The sequence below is a fragment of the Terrapene carolina genome, unplaced genomic scaffold (assembly GCF_002925995.2).
Source record: "Terrapene carolina triunguis isolate 2854851 unplaced genomic scaffold, T_m_triunguis-2.0 Scaffold427, whole genome shotgun sequence".
NCBI lineage: Eukaryota > Metazoa > Chordata > Testudines > Emydidae > Terrapene > Terrapene triunguis.
The window spans coordinates 586,758-611,816 of NW_020664778.1; the positions used below are offsets into that span (position 1 = coordinate 586,758).

Genomic DNA, 25,059 nt, shown 5'->3' on the forward strand with positions numbered 1-25,059 from the left:
GGGTTTTCCCAGGCTGCACACTTCCCTGCCTACACTGCGATATCCCCAGCAAGCCAGACTGCCTAAACAGCCCAGCGTCTGCGCTTTGCTCTCTCTTCAGAGGCCATAAAGAGTGTAATTGCCCCCAGTTAGAAGTGACCACCCCGCCCTTTCTAAGCAAGTGCCTTTATTCTTAAGGTGAAAGCAGTACCAAGAAAACATCGTAAAAAGACTCCAAGAACCTACACATGTGCTAACCAAAGATCACCCCAATTCCAACCAGGGCTCTGGGAAGAGTCAGTCCTTCCAGCCCCACCACAGCATTATGCAAGTTTGCCACAGCCTCAACTCAGTTTAACTGGGCCGCTCAGCCTGTTTCTTTATATCACCTGGACCTTTGATCTTTAGGAACAGGTAATCCGCAGACAATCGCCCCGCTCAGGGGGTAGCTTCAAAGCCTGAGTTTTTGCGTAACCGGAGGTGGAAATTTGCATTTGCATTCGCCTCCCGCTAGACTTTCCCCAGGCATTTGATACTCTTTGTCCCCAGAGTCCCTTTCGTCACTGTCGAGTCCTTTGAAGTTCAGAATGCTTCCCAGAGTTCCCGTCCCATTGATCCCCTGCAGAAAGGTTACATACGATCCTCGCCCACAGTAAAACACCCCCTTTGTATTTAGCACAATGGACTCCAAAGAGACTTAAACGTCGTTCAATAAGGTTTTCCAAGCAGATTGCAGGAAACTGCCCCTTCTGTCACTCCGGGCAGGACTGCAGACAGGGGACGCTTGGCACATGCTCGGAGGCTGCACATGTGGCTTTTTAACCCTTCCCATCTCTCTGCTGTACCACTTCTTTTTCTAGTCTTGCTGCCCTTTCTCCCTGCCCCACCCTCAGCCCTGCCTGCTTCAGGCATCTTCCCAGACCAGGAGGGCTCGGGGTGTTTGAGGCTGTTGGTAAATTTCATAATGTAACCCCCACCCACACGTAGACTTATATTAACTAGAGGGTGCCGTTAGGGGGCCTATACATTGCCCTGGCCCTTGGGCTGGTGAACTGGGTTAGAACCTAGCAGTGAAGCGACTGGGCCAAGAGAATATATCGGGTCTAACACCATCCCTAACTAGCATAAATACCACATGTGAGTGGGGCTTTTGTTATAAAACGGGTGAGGCCTGATGGCACCTGTGTATAGGCCTGTGGTGTATAATGGTGCTTTGCGGTACGGGATCAAGTCAAGTTCCGGCCAAACACTGCAGGAATCTGGGAACGCTTGGATGAAACTCTGCTGGTAACCTCCCCGGCTCAGGCTTTTGTCTATAATGACCTAGAACTGGATTGATTCCTCCAGTGCAACTCGCCTCCCCTGGCTCCTGAAGGAGCTTGGGATTGCATCTGGATCTCGGTCATGGGGTTGGCTAAGCGTGCATCTCTTGGGAGATGGCTCCCTGGGCCGGTAGGGGTAGCATGCCCCTACGTCATGGGTTCAAATCCAGTCCAGCTTGGGCATCATGCAGCAGCTATTGATCAGGCAAAATTAGTCAGTGGGGTCTTGTTCGGGCCCTAGGAGAGAGGTGTCTGAGGCCCATATCCTCAGCAGTATTTAGGTGCCTAATTTATAGAATCATAGGATTAGAAGGGACCTTGAGAGGTCATCTAGTCCAGTCCCCTGCACTCATGGCAGGACTAAGTATTATCTAGACCATTCCTGACCTGCTCTTAAAAATCTCTAACAATGGAGCTTCCACAACCCATCTAGGTAATTTATTCCAGTGCTTAACCACTCTGACAGTTAGGAAGTTTTTCCTAAAATCCAACCTAACCCCCCATGCTGCAATTTAAGCCCATTGCTTCTTGTCCTATCCTCAAAGATTAAGAAGACCAATTTTTCTCTCCCCTCCTTGTAACAACCTTTTATGTACTTGAAAACTGTTATCATGTCCCCTCTCAGTCTTCTCTTCTCCAGACTAAATAAACCAGATTTTTTCAATCTTCCCTCATAGGTCATGTTTTCTAGACCTTTAATCGTTTTTGTTGCTCTTCTCTGGACTTTCTCCAGTTTCTCCACATCTTTCCTGAATTGTGGTGCCCAGAACTGGACACAATACTCCAGTTGAGGCCTAATTAGTGCAGAGTAGAGCAGAAGAATTACTTCTTGTGTCTTGCTTACAACACTCCTGCTAATACATCCCAAAATGATGTTTTCTTTTTTTTGCAACAGCGTTACACTGTTAACTCATATTGAGCTTGTGATCCACTATGACCCCCAGACCCCTTTCCGCAGTCCTCCTTCCTAGGCAGTCATTTCCCATTGTGTAGGTGTGCAACTGCTTCTTCCTTCCTAAGTGGAGTACTTTGCATTTCTCCTTATTGAATTTCATCCTATTTACTTCAGATCATTTCTCCAGTTTGTCCAGATCATTTTGAATTTTCATCTTGTCCTCCAAAACACTTGCAACCCCTCTCAGCTTGGTATCGTCCACACACTTTATAAGTGTCCTCTCTATGCCATGATCTAAATCAGAGGTCGGCAACCCGCAGCACGCGTGCCAAAGGCGGCACGCGTACTGATTTTTAGTGGCACGCTGCTGCCAGCCGGGGTCCCAGCCGCCGGCCCCGCTCAGACCGCTGCCAGCCTGGATTACAGAACCCCAGATCAGCTGCTCAGCCCGCTGCCGGCCTGGGGTTCTGGTCGCCGGCCCCTTGCCAGCCGGGGTCCCGCTGCTGGCCTGGATGGACAGAACCCAGGCCGGCAGTGGGCTGAGCGGGGCCGGCGGCCGGGACCCTGGCTGTCAGGCGGCGGCGACCCGCTGCCGGCCTGGGGTTCTGTCTGCCGCCCGCGCTGCCGGTCTGGCACGCGGAACCTTTTACTGGCACGCGAAACCTTAAATTAATGAAGACTTGGCACACCATTTCCCAAAGGTTGCCGACCCCTGATCTAAATCAATGGGAGTTATGTGCCTAAATACCTTTGAGGATCAGAGCTGAACTGCCCAGCCATTGCACCATCACAGGCATGGCGCATGCTCAGCCCTAGAGCAGGGTCCCTCCGGTGGGGAGGTCCGTGCTGCCCACGCTGCGTCAGGGGTCTTCGGTCTGCAGAGCCATCAAGGGAGCGCTGGACTTGAAGGCTGCGTTCTGTGCTCTCGCTTCCCTTTCCCACAGCAGAGGGCAGCACGGGGTCCCGCAGCCCTTCTCAGGTCTGGCTCCAAGGCTAGAGAGAAGCATGCAGCGACAGCATCGGCTTCTTTGCCTGGCTCCCATCACCCCCGCTAGTGTGGCGTTCCTCGCTGGCAAATGGGGTCAGGCGTCCACTGGGACCCTGCCCAGAGCAACGAGGGCTCGCTGTGCCCAAGGTGCAGGCCCAGAGACACCAGCCCCTCAAATAGGAAGTTTAGGGTTCCCTGACTGTGGAGTCCAGGCCAGGGCTTAGGGAGACCCTGCGTGGTGACACCAGGCAGCACGTATCATGAGTCAGAGAGAGCCACCAAGTCTCTCTGTGCCCAGTACCCCTGGTAGAGTCATGACAGCCCAGGCCTAGCTCTTCACCGCCATGGGGGATTGCTACCTGATACACCCCCTGGAGTTCTCAGCCTGGTCCCACCGCGTCCCGCAAGCTGCCCAAGTCCCCATTGCCCAGAATTCTGTGGGCCCCTGCCCAGAATCCCTTGCTGTTGCTGCAATACACCAGGAGCGTTGGTGGCTGTGCCATCTGGGGTCAAAGTCACCGCCAGAGTGCCTCCAAATCCGACCGTTTCCCGTGGCCGCGGTGCACTCGCCGGCCCAAGCTGTCGTCGACGGACCGGCTCTGCCTCGTGAAATGCGCCGGGACTTAACTTAGACCCCCCCAGGAAATAACCGCATCGCCCTGCATTCTTCTTCCTGTGCTTTGTGCACTTGTCACGACTGGCTACAGACTGTAATTACTGGGGGGGGGGTCCCTTTGCAACCAGAAGGGCCCATTTTTAGATGCACCCTTGGATTCCGTCACCATCCCCAGCGCCTTGGTGAGACACTCCAGACGCGGGACTGCTCAGAGCAGGGAACCACAGGGTTAGAAGGGACCACAGGGGTCATGTAGTCAACCCCCCTGCCAAGATGCAGGATTTGTTGTGTCTACAAGTGGTTTGGGAACCACTTCCAAACCGGTTTGGGTGCCAGTTCCCAAAAAGCCGTTGCTAAACGCCGGGGACTGTGCTCCACCGTCTAGAACAGCACATGTGGGAGCCGCTCAGCGGGTGAGGAACTGAAGCTGCCCTTTCTCTTCGTGCCAGCCCCTCCGCTCACGTGCTGCCCACACTGCAGCAGCAGCGAAAGGGTTAACATGGCTCCGCTTTCCCCGTCTCTGTGGCCGACCGACCCAGCACCCCAGATCGGAACATCGTTCCCCCAAATGCCCCGTTGGCCCCTATTTCTGTAAATGGACTGACCCAGGAACCCAGCTCGGGAAACCTGCTCTCCCCAAGCCAGGTGCCAGCTCAGGATCTGGCCCCTATGATTGGCAGGACCAGCATCACTAACTCAGCTCCCTCCCCCCTGAATTTGGGTCTGAACTGGATCCCAACGGCCCCCGATTTCTATAGACGGGCAGACCCAGCCCCCCAGCTCCAAACACTCCTGGAGTTTTGTAGACGCTCAGAGCCAACCGAACTTTGCAGCTAGTGAAACCCCAGCTCTGGGGAGGCCCGTTCCCCACCCCAGCTGCCCTCCGCTCCCCCCGCCCCGTTCCTCCCACCCGGCAGAGTCCCCGCTCTTTGCTGGAGCCTGGACATTTGTTAGCAATTAGGGCTGGCGGGAGGGAGTGGGGAGCAGCCTATCTTCTCCAGCACATACTTTGTGTGTTGTATTCCGGCGGGCGGGCGGGCGAGCTCGGGCGGAGAGAACTCCGAGGCCGGCTCGCCCCAGGCCGCGGCCATGGGAGGAGTAGAGGCTGCCGGGGGAGACCCGCTGCTCGGGGTGGTTTTGAAATAGCGAGGAAGTTGATCTGGGCTGCCGACCAAGGAGCGAGAGGGAGAGAGGAAAGGGGGAGCCGGGAGGAGCCAGGATCATGCACTCGGCTCGTTGAAGCCCAGCAGGCCAGACGGGGATGCCCGCGAGGAGAGGCGACCCCGGTGCAGAGCGCTAAGGGGGGGAAGTGTCGGCAGGGAGGGGGCTGTGGGGCCTTTCCCATCCAGGGGCTGACCAGCCTCCCTTCCCGTGCGTTCCTCGCCCCAGAACCCGCTTGCTTGGACTCAGCAGCAGCTCCCGGCCCCTCCGTGCCCCTGCGAGAGGACCATGAAAGGTGAGTTCTGCGCCCGGGTACGGCAGCCCCTGCGAGGCCCAAGGGGCCCTTTTGTCTCCTGGCAGCCCTGGGCGAGGTGGGAGTATCTAGCCCGGGGCTAAGGGCACTGGGGAGGCAGCTGGCCGGGAATGGACCCAGTGAACTGGGAGTGCTGCAAGTGGGGAGGTTGAGGAGAGACAGGCAGATTCACAGATCCCAAGTCCGGAAGGGACCCCCTGCTCTGAGCCTCCCTGTCTAACGGAGGCCAGAGAACCTCCCCTGGTGTAGACACAGCATTGAATTCAGATACAGAATTGGGGACAGCAAGGGAGGCAGCCGGGATGGGGGAGAGGGTTTGGGAGCAGAGAGGGGAGGGGGCAAGGGATAGTTTTGTGGGACAAGGTGGGGAAGGGGCTGAGACACTGGAGTCAGGAGCTGAGAGGTGAGAAATCCCCTCCGACCAGCCCCTCCCTGTCTGTCCCAACCCCCCTGCTCCATCTGCCTGTGGCAGGATCCTGAAGAGGGAGCCCCCAGCACGGATCCAGGGCTTCCCCCATCCCTGTGCCAAGGATGTTGTCCCCTCGGTGCACTGCGTGTCCCCGGGGACTTGTGCAAGATCAGCCGCACAAGGAGCTGTCTCCCCGTCCCCCCCGGGCCAGCCGCTGTCCCTCCCAATCAGCCCAGCCTGTGTCTGTGTGCCACCGGGCAGCGGTGAGCAGGGATGCTGCTAGCCACCCTGCCTGGTGGGATACATCCTTCCTGGTGCGCAGGGGAGCACGTGGCAGGCTGCCAGCTCCGGGACGGGGATTGGGAGTGAGTCTGTTCCGTGCCTGAGTACTGTGGGGACAGATAGAGATTGATCCTGCTCCCAGTGCAGCAGGAGTAGGTGGATGGATGGATTCCAAGGGACAGAGAACCAAGGTCAGGAGAACAGCGTGGAAGCTTCTCTGATTGCATCTTAGCTCACGGGGATTTCTGAGTGCCCGCCTGGCAGCCCCCTGTAGCCGCTGGTGGCGCTGCCGTATCTTCACCCCTGCTTAGAGACACTGGAGAGCATTGCATACCCCCGGAGCGGGCTGCTTAGAGAGCTAAGTAGCAGGTTTGGAAGGTCCTAAAGCCGCAGTTTCCCTGCCTAGGAAGGTTAGTACAGGAGAAAGGGTTAGCGATTGTAACGTGGTTGGATGCCATGATAATGGGTAAGGACCTGACAGCCACATGGGAGGGTTGGCTCAGCCTTTTGTCTTTTCAAGGCAGATAAACCGAGTTCCGTGCAGCAGGGTCCCTCCACCCCAGAGCGGGCCGCATTTCAGGCATGCTGCCTGTATACAATGTGTAAAGCTCGCTAGGGTGAAAGGCAGAGTTTAGGGTGATGGCGGTGGCTGATTCTCATCGGAGCAGGTCCAGCCATTCACCCCCCACACCCTGCAGCTGTAACGCAAGCACTTGCAGGGGATCTGAAAGCAGTGGGCACTGGCTCATGCTCTGCTGCGGGGAAATGGGCGGCAGCATGGGCATGTTCCAAACTGGCCGCCCAGAAATAACCATCCGAGGGCCGAGAGTTCCAGCTAAACTGTAAACTGGCTCCCATCACGCCATCAGACGGTAAATATTTGAGCCGCTCACCGTGATGCTGCGTGTGATGGAGAGTCAGAGGGCAGCTTTCCTGCCTTGGAAAATGACATGTGCCCGGCTGGGCTCCGACAGCCCCTTTCCAGGACTCTCTTATTTTTGTAAAGGAGAGGGAGTTTTATAAGCTGTTGCTAAATGCGACCCGGTCAGAGGCTGAAATTCAGGCCTCGCTGAAGATCTGTCTGCAAAGCCTGTGGAATCACACATGGAAAACTGGGTTAATTTAGCGCTCGAGAGCATTTGCTCAGAACACCGCGAGCATTAAATAGGAATCAGGAGCGCAGGTCTGGAAAACCTGCCTTACAATGAAAGAATTCAGGAGCTCGGTCTGTTTAGCTCATGGAAGGGAAGTCTCAGAGCAGTGACTGAATCAGGGTCTGTGTGTTCCTAGGCAGGGGGAAGATCTCTGATATTAGGGGGCCCTTCAAGCTACTGGCAAAGGCAGAACAAAGTCTAATGACTAGGAGTAGAAGCTAAGGCCAATTGAAGGGTAATTAACCATTGGAACGATTTACCAAGGGGTTGTGGTGGGTTCATAGAATCATCGGAGTGGAAGGGACCTCAGTAGACAATCTAGTCCAGTCCCCTGCACTGAGGCAGGACTAAGTATTCCCTCTCAAACTTCATTGCATCGTGACCCCCTTTTGATAATAAAAATTACGACATGGCCCCAGGAGGGGGGACCAAAGCCTGAACCAGCCCGAGCCCCAGGCAATGGTGCTCAGGCTTCAGCGACGGCCCCAGCAAGTCTAAACCCGACCAGACCTGGTAACCTCGTTAACATGGGGTCCCGACCCACCCTTTGAGAACTGCTGATCTAGACCATCCCTGCCACGGGTTTGTCTAACCTGCTCTTAAAAACCTCCCTTGACAGAGATTCCACAACCTACCTCAGCAATTTATTCCAGTGCTTAGCTACCCTGACAGGAAGTTTTTCCTACTGTCTAACCTAAATCTCCCTTGCTGCAATTTAAGCCCATTGCTTCTTGTCCTGTCCTCAGTGGATAAGGAGAACAATTTACCACCCTCCTCTTTGTACATACTTAAAGACCGTTATCATGTCCCGCCTCAATGTTCTCTTCTCCAGACTAAACAAACCCAACTTTTTCAATCTTCCCTTGTAGGTCGTGTTTTCTAGATCTTTAATCATGTTTGTTGGTATTATCCACAAACTTTATCAGTGGACTCTCTATGCCATTATCCCAATCATTTCTGGAGATATTGAATAGAACCAGACCCAGAATAGATCCCTGTGGGACCCCACTCGTTATGCCCTTCCAGCCTGGCCTGGACTATTGGTAACTACTCTCTGAGTATGATTTTCCAACCAGTTGTGTACCCACCTTATAGTAGCTCCACCTAGGTTGTATTTCCCTACTCTGCTCATGAGAAAGTCATGTGAGACAGTATCAAAAGTCTTACTGAAGTCAAGCGTTATCGTATCTCCATCACTGGCAATTTTTCAACAGCCGCTCTAGTTCAGACAGGAATTAGGGCCTGTGTGATGCAGGCCAGACTAGATGATCACAACGATCCCTGCTGGCTTTAAAATTTGCAATTCTCTGAGGCTAGGCAACATCCACACCCAACCTAATCTCAATCGTCAGGCTCACTAGCATCGGGACACAGATAGACCACTCACTCCCCCATGCTCCCTTTCAATTCAACCGACAGGCAGCTTCAGTCAAAAAAGCGAACAGAATGCTGGTAATAAATAAGAAAGGGATAGATAATAGGACAGAAAATATCATGTTGCCTCTATATAAATCCATGGTATGCCCACATCTTGAATACTGCGTGCAGATGTGGTCGCCCCAGCTCAAAAAAATATATTGGAATTGGAAAAGGTCCAGAAAAGGGCAACAAAAACGATTAGGGGTATAGAACGGGTTCTGTATGAGGAGAGGTTAATAAGACTGGGACTTGTCAGCTTGGAAAAGAGATGGCTAAGGGGGGAAATATGATTGAGGTCTATAAAATCATGACTGGTCTGGAGAAAGTAAATAAGGAAGTGTAATTTACTCCTTCTCATAACACAAGAACTAGGGGTCACCCAATGAAATTAATAGGCAGCAGGTTTAAAACAAACAAAAGGAAGTATTTCTTCACACAATGCACAGTCAACCCGTGGAACTCCTTGCCGGAGGATGTTGTGAAGGCCAAGACCATATCAGGGTTCAAAAAAGAACTAGATAAATTCATGGAGGATAGGTCCATCGATGGCTATTAGCCAGGATGGCCAGGGAGGGTGTCCCTAGCCTCTGTTTGCCAGAAGCTGGGAATGAGCAACAGGGGATGGATCACTGGAAGATTCCCTGTTCTGTTCATTCCCTCTGGGGCACCTGGCACTGGCCACTTTCAGAAGACAGGATACTGGGCTAGATGGACCTTTGGTCTAACCCAGTAGGGCCATTCTTATGTTCAGTGCACACATCAGAGGACTGAAAATCACCCTTAATAATCCCAACCTCCCACTGCTACATTAGTTAATAACTTGAGGACCAGTATTATCTTCAAACTACACTCCCAGCTTCTCCACATCCAATAAGTGAGCCAGAGAAGCAGTATAGAGTGGCAGGACTGCTCAGCGTGGCTCACCTTATCAGGAATACGGGTGTCTCCCATCCAATTTGCACGTCTAGTTGATATGGACTCATGTGCCCCATTTCATACGTGTTCATAATATGCTGTCCAAGGAAATAACCAAGGAACTAGGTCTGAGTTACGGTTGGGCGTTGGCACGTAATTTGTCACTTGCTTGATGCTTTGCGTGTCCCATTGGTACAGTGTTTGGCTTGGCCTCCTCAGATGTGTTCCTGGATGGATGCAGAGAGGAGATAGACCTGAGAGGGGAAGCATGCTTAATGGTTAGGCCACAGACAGGGCATCACAGCTGCTGGATTCTAGTCACAGTCCTGCCATTGACCTTACTTTGTGGCCTTGGGGAAGTTACGCCTCCCCTTGCCTCAGTTTCCCCATCTATGAAATGGGAACAATGACACTGGCCTCCCAGTAGGGGGCTGGGAGGCTCCATGTTTGTCATAACAGCCCTTTGCCATCTTGCGGTGGCAGTGCTCCGGAAACGCAAAGCATTAATCTTTGTGGTGGCAGTTTGCGTCTGGGATGTTTTAGATGCAAACGCTAAAAGGGACCCTTTATGATCATCTAGTCCCATTACTGCTGGCGGGAATCATCGGCAGAAACCCCTCTTCTCTCTCTGGCTATGTGCGGGGAGAGCACAGTCGGAGCTCTGCTGGACGGAGCAGGTATGTACCCCGGAATCAGTTACGGTCAGGTCTTGCTGCGGCAGGGCATCTGGCTCCAATGACCAAGGCCAAGCACCAGGGTTAATGCCAGGGCAAACTGACCTCATGGCTCTCAGGTGATTACAACCCGCTTTGGCCTGGCCTCCCAGCTTGGCACCGTGCCCTGACACCACTGAGAGGCGGGATGTGCCCATTCGGGGCTTCAGGTTGCCTTGATGTCTTACACAGAGGGGGGACAGGAGGTGGAGGAGCAGGATGGCGGCGCAGGTGACTGTGGGCTATATGTGCACCCTAGGGAGGTCTCTGGTGAGATCACAGGAATCAGCAGAGCACGAATCAATTGGCTTTTTGATTCAGTCACAACCAGGAGACCAGCCTGTCTTGCTGGGTTGTTTTGTTAAAAATACCTGACTGACCACACATTAATATAATCACAAACAGGTTTAAAACCACAAAAATTAAAATCTTGTATACAAATAGTTTCCTCTCCCCTCCTGGGTGTTTGGTAACATTTGACCTTGCTTAGAGATCTGGTGTTGCAAAGAGAGACATATGAAATTTGTGTGCAGGAGCCTGTAAACGTGCAGACCTCACCCAGTTTTGCGAGTGGTTATAAAGCCACACTTGGGCTGGGTGCCCTCGCAACGTGGGTGTTGTGCATCCACAGAGGATAACCGCTTACTACTGGCACCAGATAATGGAGTTACTCCTCTAGCTCAAGTCTGTGGTTTGGTGCTGAAGGTTGTTGGTTCAAACTAAGCTCTTGGACCATGGTGCAGGACGGCGGTTCCATCTTGTGACCCAGACCTAACTCAGAGCAAACCTGCGACTGATTTATGGATTCACATCCATTATACGGGCTTGTTCTCAGCTCACCGTTCTTCATTATTCCCAGCGTTCTGTTCACTTTTTTGACTGAAGTTGCCTGTCCATGTAGCGTTTCCAGATTCCTGCAGTGTTTGGCTACCTGGTCGGGTGGGAGAGAGACGCGGGTCTTGGCCCAGAGAACTGGGAGCCGGAAACCTTAAGTGGGTGCCCTCGAGGGATCCCGGAGGGGAAATGCAGGAGCAGTTACCCTGAACCTGTGACAACATCCAACAAGGGGAGCATGTTGTAGTGGTGATGGCACAGAAACGAACTGGGCTGAGACCGCCCAGCTCGTCCTACCCAAAAGCTGACGGGAACGGCTCTCGGCCACTCTGCCGCTGGCCTGCGTCTAGAGAGGAAAGGCTCCCATTCCCTGTCCCTGATCCGGACCCTGTGAATTTCTCCCTGCAGGCTATTCAGTGACGCTCTCCTTTGGCAACGCGAGGGCTGGCTGCTGGGGTGTTATAAAGCACCAGTGTAGCTCTTCTGATGTCAGCGGGGTTAGTTACTCCTGAATTACATAGGTATAAGTAAAAAGAACAAGGAGTACTTGTGGCACCTTAGAGACTAACACATTTATTTGGGCATAAGCTTTCATGGGCTAAAACCCACTTCATCAGCTGCATGGAGGTATAAGTGAGAGCAGAATCAAGCCCTGTGTCATTGTCAGTTCTGCATGGTTCATGATTCTAGGGCCGTGTGAGAGAATCACAGCAGAATTTGTAAACCTCAAAACCTGCAGGTTTGACGTTTCCTGTAGAATGAATAAAAAGCAGAGTTGGTCACAGAATGAAAACAATACCTCGGGTTTGCGAATCTACTCACGGATAAACGACTGGCCTTTGTCCATAGAAAGCTATTGCGAATATCACATTTTTTCCTCCATTATTTTTGTGCTCTTCTAGTTTTGATACGAAACCTGGGGATTTTGACAGAGTTTTGCGCTTTGAGATTAGAGCTTTGGGACGGAGCCAAATGCAGATCAAAACTGCAGCAGGTTTTCATAACCCTCATATTGCAGAACTTCCCCAGGCCCTGGTTAAGGTAGAGGATCTTTTTTTAGCCTTTTCAATTTCACTTCCAAGCAGTAAATAACAAATTGTTCTTTCTTCCCGGTCCTAGAATTCTGGCTTTGGCAGGGGATTCAGCCACTCAGCATGAAACTGACTCTCCACTATTTGCATAGTGTGATCCTATTGGCTAAACCGTCCTGTTTCATGGTAATTACATCAAAGCCATGAGATGAGGCTCTTTCATGTGCTAGAGATCTCAGTGGAATTTTTTTGGACTTATCTGCTAAGTAAATTTGGTTACATCCAAGGTTGACAGATGGTTCCTAGCCGTCATCTGATTTCCCTGGGCACTAGGACTGATCAGGAAAATCAATGTTCATCTAATTCCCTAATTGATTGGACATCTGTCTAGACCTTGGTAGCCAAGTGGGAAATTCCCCAGTCTATAGAAAGACAGTGCAAATCCTAATTACATAAATCTCATTTAACCGCTGAGGGGTTTTTTCCCCCTACACCCTGTAATTTCAAAGAAACTCCAAAGCATGTTGTCGGAGTCAATGCAGCCTGTAACCGACCTATGACTGTACTTGGGGGGAATGCCAAGAATTGGGGTTCAGGTCCAGAACAACATGCAAATTGTGCTCCAGATGGATGTTAATAAACACCACTTTTTATTACCTCCCGGGTGACATTCCAACCTTAAAGGGGCACAGGTCATCTGTCTGCTGCAGAAACGCATCCCATCCTTTGGCTCTCTAAAGCAAAACATCTTGTCACGAAGAAGCCTCCAGACATGGAGTTGTCTAAAGTAAGATGCTTAGTCGGGATGAGACTAAACCGAAATCCTGTCTACGTTCAACATTCTCTCCCAGGCAGCCCTGGAGTTGAGTGGGAAGCGGTTTGAAAGCACAGTCGGTATTTCACAATTGGCTCTCCCGTGTTCATGACCTGCCAAGGCGAAACCCCAATCCAACCACCCTCAGAACCCACTTCCGAATGTTACGGCTCAGGAAATATTTGGAAGCCGATTAGGCCTCATTAGTCCCTTTATTCAATGCAGCGACTCGATGAGGAGGAGCTGAATTGTGCATATTATCTGCAGTGTCAGGGGAAATTAGACTCAGACGAGATCTCGTTTTTCCCCTTTCCTGTCCTGTGACCGTTCTTGTGTGAAACAAAACACGCTACAGAGGCAGCGAGCGGCCTGGATCGCTCCTCGTCTATTTCACTCTTTCCTGGTCTCTGTGATTAATTTACCAGCCTCTCTGGGTCAAGGGGAGAAAGGAAAATGTGTCACCCTTTCCTCGGGGTGCATGTTTGCCCATGACAGCTTGTTGTATGTTTCCAAGAGAGATGGATTTGAGCGGTGAGGGGTTCAGATACAGGTGAGGTTTAGGGGGTCCCACGCATATGCCTCGGAAAGTGTCTTGCTCTCAGTACCCTGGGGTCAAAGATGCACATGAGCCCGAGTGCTTCCCCCACAGTCCGGGATAGGCTCCAGTGCATTGCAGTCAGTATCCGGGGGTTAATTAATAACCTCCAGGCTAGGCAGGGGCTTAGCAATTGTGTAACCGCAGTGATTTCCCCAGGCCTGGGAGGGTGCAGGTGGCACGTCCTCTCCCCTGGCATTTGTTTAAATTGCAGGAGAGCCCAGGGGAATGAACGGCAAAGGGCAGATGAGCAGGGCACTCCCTGGGAGCCCGGAGCACGAAGGGCGTGGAGAGCCAGGCCTTGGGGGTGGTGGTGGGGTCCGGGACAGGGCCCCTCTCTGACGGAACCGGCGTTCTGCACCCAGAGGAACGTCTCCTTGCAGGACAGGCTGGGAACGGTCCAAAGGAAGGGCCCTGGGGCCTCTGTCGGAGCTAGATTTGATTAAGCCAATGCTCTGCCTTGAGGGTAAAGCTCCCCCGGGGGTGGGGTGGAGGAGGCAGGCGTGTCTGCCTGGGGGAGGTGCCCCAGGTTCATTCCCATGGCAAAGCGAAGGTCACTCCCACCAGGTTCCCGCTGGGCTGTCCTCATGCGAGCTGGATCTCGCTCCCCCTTTGCTGTCCCACCCCGGTGACTCCTGGCTCCCAGCGCTTCAGAGCAGGGACCCGCTCTCTGCCGGGCGCTGCAGCGTGGGGCCCATTTACAGTGCTGCGTGGGATGACCAGACAGCAAGTGTGAAAAATCGGGACGGGGGTGGGGGGTAATAGGTACCTATAGAAGAAAAAGTCCCAAATATCGGGACTGTCCCTATAAAATAGGGACATCTGGTCACCCTAGCGCTGCGTGAGGGCCGGGGTGTCACAGACTCCAGCCCTATGCCAGGGAGCAGGAGCTCCCCTTTCACCTCTTCACAGGCTCCCTGCCCTGGCCCCGAGGGCTGGGCGTGCGGGAGCGAGCAGGGCTGTGTGTGCCCTTACTCCTGCCCCAGAGCAGGTGGAGGGGGCGAGGCAGGGAATGGGTGGTGCCTGCTCTCTGGCCAATGCAGCTGAGCTGGGAGCTGTTAATTTACGGCTAGTAAATTAGACCCAGAGTAAACGGTGGATTCTCTGTAACTGGGAGTTTTTAAACCATGGTTTGAGGACTTCAGTAACTCAGCCAGAGGTCGGGGTCTGTCACAGGAGTAGGTGGGTGAGGTTCCGTGGCTTGCAAGGTGCAGGAGGTCAGACGAGATGATCATGAGGGTCCCTTCTGGCCTTAGAGTCTATGAGTGCTGCGGGAGCAAGATGGGAATAGGGAGAGCACTGGGACTCCAGAGGTGTCTCAGAGACACCACGGCTCTTGGGCTGACTCGGTTTCCACACTATCCCTGTGCCCAAAGGCACAATCTAGCCCTTGGTGATTGCCAACAGACAGAAGGGCTTTAGGACCCAGCAATGTCTACAGGCAGAGGAGCAATGCTGGGAACGGGACACGCTCCTTCCCTATGGCTGAGCCGAAAGAAAACCTGTGGTGCATTGAACGGACAGCAGCTCGCTGTAGCCAACTGCAGCTGCTGCGAACGTTCGTCACTCGTTTAGAAACAAAACGGAGCTTGGACGGTGCGTTTTCCAAAGCACCCTGCCTGGGCATCTTCCCACCTTCCAAAACGCCTGGCCCGCGTGGAAGCCTGAGGGGTCTGAGCCCAAAGGAGTTTATTGGAGAAGCCCAAAATAGATCGTAACCATGGACCCAGCTTTGCACCTTCCACCGCCAGCCAGATTCTGCTGCCCCTACTCACCCCGAGTAGCATCTTATCCACTGGAGCTACTTGTGGAGTAAGGAGCTTTGCAGGGTGGGGATGGGTGGCCCCTGGAGCGACAGGTTCTTCTGGCCCTCTGCCGTCACGGCTAGTGATTCCGTGGAGCAAAGTCAGGGAAAGCTCTGAAGCATCTGCCTGTCTTTCAGAAGAAGACCTCATTGGAGAGGACGACGACATGCCATCCTTCAGATACAGACCAGACGGTGAGGGCGCCGATCGGCCTGGGAAGTTCAGTGCACGAGAAGACCCATCAGGTGTCTCCCACTCCATTCCCCATGGGCAATGCAGGGATGCTCCCTAGATGCTCGCTCCACATGGCAAGGCCCCGAGGCTGTGAAGCTCTGTACGGGGGAGAACTTGTAATGAGCCCAGGGGCCCATAACTGGGGGAGGGAGGAAGTGCCTTATCTTGGGGAAGGGCTTGAGGAAGGCGACCGAGCAGGGTTTGTTCCCTGAATGGTGGCCTTTCCCCTCTGCTGGCTGGCAGGTGTAGGAGAGCAGAGACAGGAGTAGGTTGTAGAGACCGGAGTCGGGACGCGAAAGGACCCTGGGGTTCTCCAGCTCCCAGATTCACTCTCACAGCCTGTGCAGTGGCTAAGCCCTGGCCCGGGCTAGGCAGTCACAGAGGGGGGCTGCTGCCTATATGTCGGGGCGGGGGGAGTCCCTGTAAAGTCCCACCAGCCTGAGGCATCTGTCAGTACCATCACCCAATGGAAGGGCAGGGACTGCCCCTGGCCCTGTGCTCCGGGCTTGATGCTCACGCTGGAGAAGGGAGCCCAGCCAGCTGGGTTCAGAGCCCTCGGGCAGCCATGGAGAACCCCGATCTCGCCTCACTTTGGCTAGAGGAGGCAACTGAGGAGAAGCTCGGGGCGGGCTCTGACAAGTGGGCTTGGCCCCTGTCTGGCTGGGTTTTTAAAAGTCTTTAGGCACCTCAAGGTGCTTTAAAAAATCCCCCTTGGCACCCAGCTCCGTCTTGAGCTGCCCCAAGACCTGTACAAACCCGGCCCTCGTCATGGCCAGAGCAAATTCATCCAGGCCTAGTCCTAGGCCCCCCAGAGTCAGTGGGAGCCTTTCCATTGCGTTCAAAGGACGTTGGCCTGCAGCCCTGTGCCCTGTCTGCCCCCAGCATTGGTTGTGCCCCGGCTGGAGCGGGCCAACGGCTCCTACCCCAAAGCCTGGGCCGTGCCAACCCATGGAACTGTTATCCCCGAGTGGGTGACTGCAGGTGGCAGGGCAGGATCCTCGTTCGTAGCCTTTGGAAGAGGGATGGTGGGGAGGGAATCTCCAAACGAAGGACACAGAGCCAGGAGGAGGCAGAAACGCTGCGTTTTTCCTTTCTCTACAGCTCTGCCGTTACCTCAGGCTCCCGGCCTGGCCTTTCTGCTGTCAGTACCAAAGGGGACCCAGGGAGATGCCCTTAGATCTGGTGGACAAAATGGGTTGATTTCCGGGGGATCCTCCTCGAGTCTACCCTCTGCTTAAAGAGATCCACCGGATGGCTGATGTAAATAGGGGTAGCTGCCCCAGAGCTCACAACCGGGAGGGCGGTGTGTGGCAGGGCAGGGTCTGAGGGATGCCCCTGGTCCTGAGGTGCTGCATCCTTCCTGCCCATCCCCGGAGGGTGGACTCCAGGCCTTGTGCCGGAAAAGTCCAACCTTCCCTTCTCGCCTTTGTCCCTGTTCAGGCAGGACACGGACCAACTGCAGCCGATGCCAGAAGAACCTGTCGCTCCAGACCTCCGTCAAAGGGCTGTACGTCTTCTGCGTCTTGCTGATCATCGCCGTGATGGTGCTGGCGTCCCTGGGTAAGCGCAGCCTCGGGGGACCTGACTCCCTTTTCCTTCCTGCCTGCCCCTCCCCAGGAAACACGAGCAGACCAGCGTAACATGGGCTTTCCCTGCCTGGGAAACCCACCTGGTCACCTGGGGGGTTGGAGGATTGTAATAATAATGATATTTAGCTCTTGAAATCCTCATGTCACAAAGGTGGGGGGGGAGGACAGTCACCCCCATTTTACCCATGAGGAAACTGAGGCACAGAGGGGAAGTGACTTGCCCAAGCTCATGCAGTGGATCAGTGGCAGAGCTGGCCTAGAACCCGGGTCTCCTAACACCAGTGCCCTAGCCACTCGCCTGCTCGGGTTAAGTATGCATGTGCACCCCTGATACCACTAGCAGATGGAATCCAACCTGCTTTGCTGTGTGTCATAGCTCCTCTAGTGCTAACAGAAATTCCCCTTTCGCTACGGCAGCAGGGCCTGGGCTTTGGGAGCAGAAGGCTCTGGGTGCTGTCCCCGCTGCTGCTGTGAAGTTCAGAGTGTGGCCGTAGGCAGCCAGTGGCAAAACCCAAGATTTGTGACAGTGTCTGCGTTCCCCCGACTGCTCCAGGAGCCACTCGTAGGTAACGGGGCTTGCTGCTGCAGGGACCTGGTATATGCTGCAGAGCTCCCGTGCCATAGAGACATAAGAGCGGCCAGACTGGGTCAAACCAAAGGTCCAGCTAGCCCAGTGTCCTGTCTTCCGACAGTGGCCAATGCCAGGTGCCCCAGGGGGAATGAACAGAACAGGCAATCATCAAGTGATCCATCCCCTGTCGCCCATTCCCAGCTTCTGGCAAACAGAGGCTAGGGACATCATCCCTGCCCATCCTGGCTAATAGCCATTGATGGACCTATCCTCCATGAATTTATTTAGTTCTTTTTGAACCCTGTTATAGTCTTGGCCTTCACAACATCCTCCAGCAAGGAGTTCCACAGGTTGACTGCGCGTTGTGTGAAGAAATACTTCCTTTTGTTTGTTTTAAACCTGCTGCCTATTCATTTCATTGGGTGACCCCTAGTTCATAACCATGACCAGCTCCAGTCCACCGCCCGAACACTCAGAATTCAGTCTCACCCCAGAGCCCCCTTATATCATAAGGGCTCCCCTTTGCCTCCTACCCTCACTGTCTAGCTGTGTCCGTTCCCTCGCTGTCTCTCAACCCTTGCAGGGCCAGGAGGAGAACCCAGGTCTCCAGTGCCCCGTGCACTAGAGCAGCCCCCGTCCAAACCAAGCCGGCGTCCAACCCCCTCTCCATCCCCTGATTCTCAGCGCAGAGCTCGTGGTCCAAGACCCCGCCAGCATCCCGGCAGGGCATCGCTCACCAGTGAGCCCGGCATCTCGATCCTCTTGTGGCTGCTTCAGTGGGAAAGCAGCGTGGCTCCCTTGACCTGCAGCCCACCGGGGAGCAGAGATCCCGGAGAACATGGCCTGAAGAAATCCCCAAGTCGCAGGGTGGGTTCCCGCCTCTCGCGACGAGCGAAGACCACCCACAGTCCCTCAGAGCCGTGGGCCAGCAGCAGCCTTGCCCGGGGAATCTCTTGTTTGGCCTTCGTGCCAGTTAAGCACAGTCATTGGCATGGTGGTTTCCTTTGGGCTTTTTTTGCAGTGTTTTATTTTGGGCAGAGAGAGCTGCCAGATCCCACAGCCCTGGTATCAGAGGAGCCTCTGCCTGAGCCCCGCTCTCTCTCCAGCCCTGAGGAGCTAAGCGTGGGTGGCCTGGAACAGCCCGCTCCTCCTCCCTGCTCTCCGGAAGGTCCTACACAGAGCACGTGTCACACCCCGGGCTTCTCCTCCTCCCCAGCTAGGATGGGCCACCAGAGCACAGGTCTTCTCCATGGGCCCCTGCCATCTGGCTGGCCCTCTGCACCAGGGGAATGGAGACCTGCCGGGCTGGCCCTGCAGCACCAACCGGCTACAACACTCACATGGTGATGCAACCTTGCCATGCTGTGCGACGGCTGCCCGCGGAGACCAGCCGGCTGGACCTCACCCAGCTGCCGTCTGCACCGACACAGACACGCCCAAGGCACAGTGCCATTAGATAGGGCCTCACCCAGCACTGGGGCAAAGGGGCTTTCCCTTCCCTGGGCATCCCCGAGCAGGGGCCTGGCACATTCCTTGGGCTCCAAGAAGCTAGCAGGGGGAGGGGCAAAGAGAGGATAAATCCATTAACGATTGTGAGGAGCCCAGATACTGCGGTGATGGGGGCCCTGCGAGAGATTAGAGAGAACAAACAAGTTGTTTCATCACAGACGGAGAGATGGGGCCAGACCAAGAGCGGGATCCAAACTCACCCCCTTCGCAGTAGAGCTCCGTCCGGGTGGAAGCTGGGAACTCAGGCCTGGCCGGGCCCATCTGGGTCATCGAGTCTGGGTCCCTGGTCTCCTGGGCGTCCCCATCCTGGAATCCCATTTGTACACTTGACAAGCTCCGTCTTCAACCCAGCGAGGTTGTTAATCCCGTGTCTCTGCAATGGGCCAAAGCAGAACCTAGCACCCTCAGCCTGGGGGGCGCCAAAGCCCAGATCTGAACCTGAACACGCCCAGTGTCGGGACTGACTTAACGCGCTTGAGCCAGCACTTCAGGCTGGGACCTCCGATCCAAACCCAGAACCTCTCCTGACCCCGTCTGCCCACCAGCGCCCGTCCCTTCTCCCCTGGCCTGCCGAGCCCTGGGGCAGCAGCTCAACGAACGCCCCAGCGTAGGTGACCTTTCCCCGATCCGTAACCTTTCCCTTTCCCTTTCCCAACTCCTGAAGAAGGGCTGGCTTCCCTTGGCGGGTCTGATTCCAGCCCGCTCTGGGCTCCTTGCCCATCCCACACTCCAGAGCGGCAGGAGGCAAGTGTCGATTTAGTCTTTGGCTGACGCTCCCATTTGTCATCCCATGAAAATTGCCTCCATAATCAGGTTTGGACGGGAAGAGGCCCACCACAGAGCAGTGACACGGGAGAAGCTCTTGGCAGAGGGAGGTGATGCAGGCGACAGCGTTTCTGGCTCGCTTGGCAAGGGTTGGAAACGCCAGGTGGTCCTTTGTATAAATAGCAGGAGTGGGCCAGACCCCCAGCTGGTGCAAAGTGGCCGAGCGCCGTCGACTTCCACACAGCTCCCCCCGGCTGAGTGTGCAACCCCGTCGAATCCCACCCACCCGAAGGATTCGAGCCAACCATTTCCAATGCTGGCTCCGCTTTCTCCTCCCCTTCCTATGCTCCAGCGATGGCTGGCTGCTCCAGCGCCTTGGAAGGTTTCCCATGTGTTCAGCGCCCATTAAAAATTGACATTCCCTGCTCATGTTCATCGCTTGTAAATTACATCTGGGAGGAAAACAATAGAGGGAGATGGATGGGGACCCGCCCCTACTGGAAAGTTTAAGCAGCACCCAGCACGGAAATGGCTCCTGCCGCGGGGGCCAATATTCACCCCCCACCCTGCTCTCTCTTACCAGGGACGTGGTCTGGATCAGGTCTGTGCTGAGCTGCGCAGACCCCGGTGCCCATCCCCAGTGGCTGATCCGATTGCAGGGTCAGACCTGCCTTAGCCATACCATAGACGCGCGGTAAGAAAGGCAGAGGGGAGAGGAAGAATCTGCCCCAGATTTAGGGTTAGGCAGATTCTCATGCTTCAGAGCTTCCGCTGGTCGCCTGCAGGGGTCAGGAAGGGATAGTTTCCCCCTCAGTGTATTCTGGTTTGGGGGTTTTTTTTGTCTCCTTCCTCTGAAGCCCCAGGGCTGGCCACGGCTGGAGAGGGGTTTTGTGGGCAGGTGCTGGGTGGGGCTCGTTGCCTGAGATACACAAGAGGTCAGGTAGATGATCCGGCGGTCCCTTCTGGCCTCAGGCTCTACAATGGGTGGGACGAGAGATTTCCAGGTCAGAAGTGACCTTAGACTGTAAGATCCTCTGGGCAGAGACGTTGGGCTTTATGCCAGCGCCAAGCGGGTGCCCAGTGCCACCATCCAGATTGACACCACTGTGCACTGGTGTCATGAGGTCTTGTCTCTCGAGTTGCTCAGCTCCTGCGGAAAAGCAAGCCGATTCGGACAGCACCTAGCGCAGCGGGCAGGGTTCTATCTGCTTGCGGTCCTTATGTGGCACTGGAATGGGATCGCCACTCACCACCAGCACGTCTAGGTTGGGGGGTGTCGCTCTGGCCATGTCGGGTGCCCCCTGGCTGCTTGGTGCTTGCTCCGTGATAGCCTTTCTGCTGGTAACTTCGCCCTCCGGGTGGCCCCCCACTTAGACCACCCCTTCTGGGGTTACAAAGTCCGACCGGATCCCTATCCAAATGCTGGTGCCAGCCGGTGTTCAACCCCTCTGGCTCTGTGCCACTGCACCAGTGGCTGGCAGGGGTACCCCAGCCTGCACGCTACATGGGTTCCAGCCGAGGGACTCTATAACCAGCAATCCAGGTCCTTAGCCCCATCCCTGTTTCCTTGGGCTCCTTCCCTGTCTTCTCTCTCCTGCTTCTGGGTTCACCACTGGAGCCTTCTTCACTCCCCATGGCTACTACTTCCCCCCTTGTAGCCGCTGGCCAGATGCCGTACTCCAGGGCAGGAGCTCCGGACTTACCCTCCCCCTGGAGGTGCCTCCGGGTAACCTAACTGGTTTCTAAGGCCCTTGCTAACTCTGTCAGGGCTGGTGTGGGATGCACACCCCATCCCAGGCACCCATCACCATGGTATCGAAGCACCTCACAATCTTTATCCTCACCACCCCTCTGTGAGGCAGGGCAGGACTGTTATCACCAATGTACAGATGGGGAAACTGAGGCACAGAGAGACTGAGTGACTCCCCCAAGGTCACACAGGGAGTTTACGGCCGAGCAGGGACTTGTCCCCGGGTCTCCCCAGTCCTAGACTGGTGGTCTAACCACTGGACCAGCCTTTCTCTTGTGGGGCCTGCAATGCATTTGGCTTTGAATTTAATAATCAATAATTCTTCATACTTGCCCAATGACCCCCACCACAGTTCATCGGTGGGGTTAGAACTCAGGAGCTTCTGCACTAAGTCCCTATCTCTTGACCTAAAGGAATAGTTCAGTCAGCTGGTAGCAGTAGTAGACTACTGTTTAGGCAGCAGCAACACCCTTAGCTTGTCAGGGGCAGCTCAGCTGTAGCATAGGGTGGGCCACAGGAATTCAAATCTTGTGCAAACCCCACCTGCATACCAACCTCCATCATGGCTCATCAGCAGGCTGTGAACCTCGGACCTTCCACACCAGCCTCTGCCCCCTTAGCACAGCTCCAGCAAACTGTCTCACACACATAGAATCATAGAATATCAGCGTTGGAAGGGACCTCAGGAGGTATCTAGTCCAACCCCCTGCTCAAAGCAGGACCAACCCCAACTAAATCATCCCAGCCAGGGCTTTGTCAGGCCGGGCCTTAAAAACCTCTAAGGAAGGAGATTCCACCACCTCCCTAGGTAACCCATTCCAATGCTTCACCACCCTCCTAGTGAAATAGTGTTTCCTAATATCCAACCTAAACCTCCCCCACTGCAACTTGAGACCATTACTCCTTGTTCTGTCATCTGCTACCACTGAGAACAGTCTAGATCCATCCTCTTTGGAACCCCCTTTCAGGTAGTTGAAAGCAGCTATCAAATCCCCCCTCATTCTTCTCTTCTGCAGACTAAATAATCCCAGTTCCCTCAGCCTCTCCTCATAAGTCATGTGCTCCAGCCCCCTAATCATTTTTGTTGCCGTCCGCTGGATTATTTCCAATTTTTCCACATCCTTCTTGTAGTGTGGGGCCCAAAACTGGACACAGTACTCCAGATGAGGCCTCACCAATGTCGAATAGAGGGGAATGATCACGTCCCTCGATCTGCTGGCAATGCCCCTATTTATACAGCCCAAAATGCCATTAGCCTTCTTGGCAACAAGAGCACACTGTCGACTCATATCCAGCTTCTCGTCCACTGTAACCCCTAGGTCCTTTTCTGCAGAACTGCTGCCTAGCCATTCGGTCCCTAATCTGTAGCAGTGCATGGGATTCTTCCGTCCTAAGTGCAGGACTCTGCACTTGTCCTTGTTGAACCTCATCAGATTTCTTTTGGCCCAATCCTCCTATTTGTCTAGGTCCCTCTGTATCTGATCCCTACCCTCCAGCGTATCTACCACTCCTCCCAGTTTAGTGTCATCTGCAAACTTGCTGAGGGTGCAGTCCACGCCATCCTCCAGATCATTAATGAAGATAGTGAACAAAACCGGCTCCAGGACCGACCCTTGAGGCACTCCGCTTGAAACCGGCTGCCAACTACACATGGAGCCATTGATCACTACCCGTTGAGCCGGATGATCTAGCCAGCTTTCTATCCACACATTAACTAGTGAGACTTCCACAACCCCCTGGGAAGTACCATGGTCTCGTCTCCATTTTGTTGCTGTGGCACGGAGCGGGGAGGTGACTTAGCTGGGGTCACACGGCAGGTCAGTGGCAGAGGCAGGAATGGAACGTGAACAGCCTGACTCCGTACCCCTCTGCTCAGAGCTCCAGACATCACTCACCGTATAAAAGGGGAACTTACGGCCCAAAGCTCCTTGAGGAAGCTCTCTGCACCTGGCGGGGTCGGGACCCTAATGAACAAAGCAACAAGGGAAGAGGCCATCGATTCCAAGGCCAGAAAGGACCAGTGTGATCATCTAGTCTGACCTCCTGGGTAACACAGGCCAGCGACCTGCCCCCCGATAATCCCGAGAGCAGATCTGTTAGGAAAACATCCAGTCTTGATGGAGAATCCACCAGAACCCCTTGGGAAATTGTTCCAGTGGTTAATTACCCTCCCTGTTAAAAAATGACAGTTCTCTCAAATCTGAATGTGTCTAGCTTCAATGTCCAGCCATTGGATCTTGTTAGATCTTTGTCTGCTACACCGAAGAGCCCATGATTAAATATGTTTTCCCCACGTAGGTACTTACAGGCTGTGATCAAGTGACCCCTTAACCTTCTCTTTGTTAAACTAAATAGATTGAGTTCTTGAGTCTGTCACTATCAGGCAGGTTTCTAATCCTTTAATCAGTCTTGTGGCTCTTCTCTGGCCCCTCTCCAATTTATCAACATCCTGCTTGAATTGTGGGCACAGAACTGGACACCGGATTCCAGCAGCGGTCACACAGGCGGGAAAATCACCTCTCTGCTCCCGCTCAAGATCCCCTCTTTAAGCATCAGAGGAGCTCTTCTGGCCACGGCATCTCACTGGGAGCTCCTGTTCAGCTGATGATCCACCACAAGCCCCAAATCTTCTTCAGCGCCGCTGCTTCCCAGGGTAAAGTCCCCTGTCACGTAATGTGGCCTCCAGCCTGTGTTCCTCCATGTAGACATTTACATTCAGCCCTACTAAAATGCATATCGTTTGCGTGTGCTCAGTGCAGCAAGCGATCCCGATCGCTCTGTGGCAGTGACCTGTCCTCTTCATTATTTACCCCTCTCGCAATTTTTGTGTCATCTGCAAACTTTATCAGTGATGATTCTGTTTTCTTCCAGAGCACGGATAAAAATGTAAAATAGTGAAGGGCCAAGAACTGATTTTTGCAAGACCACACTAGAAATACACCTGCTCAAAGTGAAGATTCCCCATTACATTTTGAGACCTATCCGTTAGCCAGTTTTTAATCCATTTAATGTGTGTCATGTTCATTTTATATTGTTTTACTTTTTTAATCAAAATGTTGTGGGAGTACCAAGTCAAATGCTTTACAGAAGTCTATTACATCCATGCTATTACCTTTCTCAGCCAAACTTGTGAGTGCAAAGTAATGTACATTGGAAAACATAATCCCAACTATACATACAAAATGATGGGGTCTAAATGATCTGTTCCCACTCAAGAAAAAGCTGTTGGAGTCTGTCAGGGTTCCCTCCCCACTCTGAACTCTGGGGTACAGATGTGAGGACCCGCATGAAAGACCCCCTAAGCTTATTTTTAACCTAAGCTTATTTAACTAGCTTAGGTTAAAAACTTCTCCAAGGCACAAATTCTTCCTTGTCCTTGGACGGTATTGCTGCCAC

At 53.9% G+C, this 25,059-nt stretch overlaps 1 protein-coding gene across 4 annotated transcripts in view; it reads left to right on the plus strand.

The window, feature by feature from the left end:
* The first annotated feature begins 4,796 nt into the window (after positions 1 to 4,796).
* The window catches only part of SCARA3 (scavenger receptor class A member 3), a 32,079-nt gene continuing 11,816 nt past the window's right edge, over positions 4,797 to 25,059 (plus strand). The window contains exons 1-3 of one of the 4 annotated variants that reach the window (XM_026658319.2): positions 4,797 to 5,256; positions 15,383 to 15,490; positions 16,920 to 17,039. In XM_026658319.2, coding sequence (XP_026514104.1) covers positions 5,250 to 5,256; positions 15,383 to 15,490; positions 16,920 to 17,039 — 235 coding nt within the window. In that variant the 5' untranslated portion in view covers positions 4,797 to 5,249. The remainder of the gene's footprint in view (positions 5,257 to 15,382; positions 15,491 to 16,919; positions 17,040 to 25,059) is intronic. The other 3 variants (XM_026658320.2, XM_026658322.2, XM_026658321.2) reach the window with 3 other exon arrangements.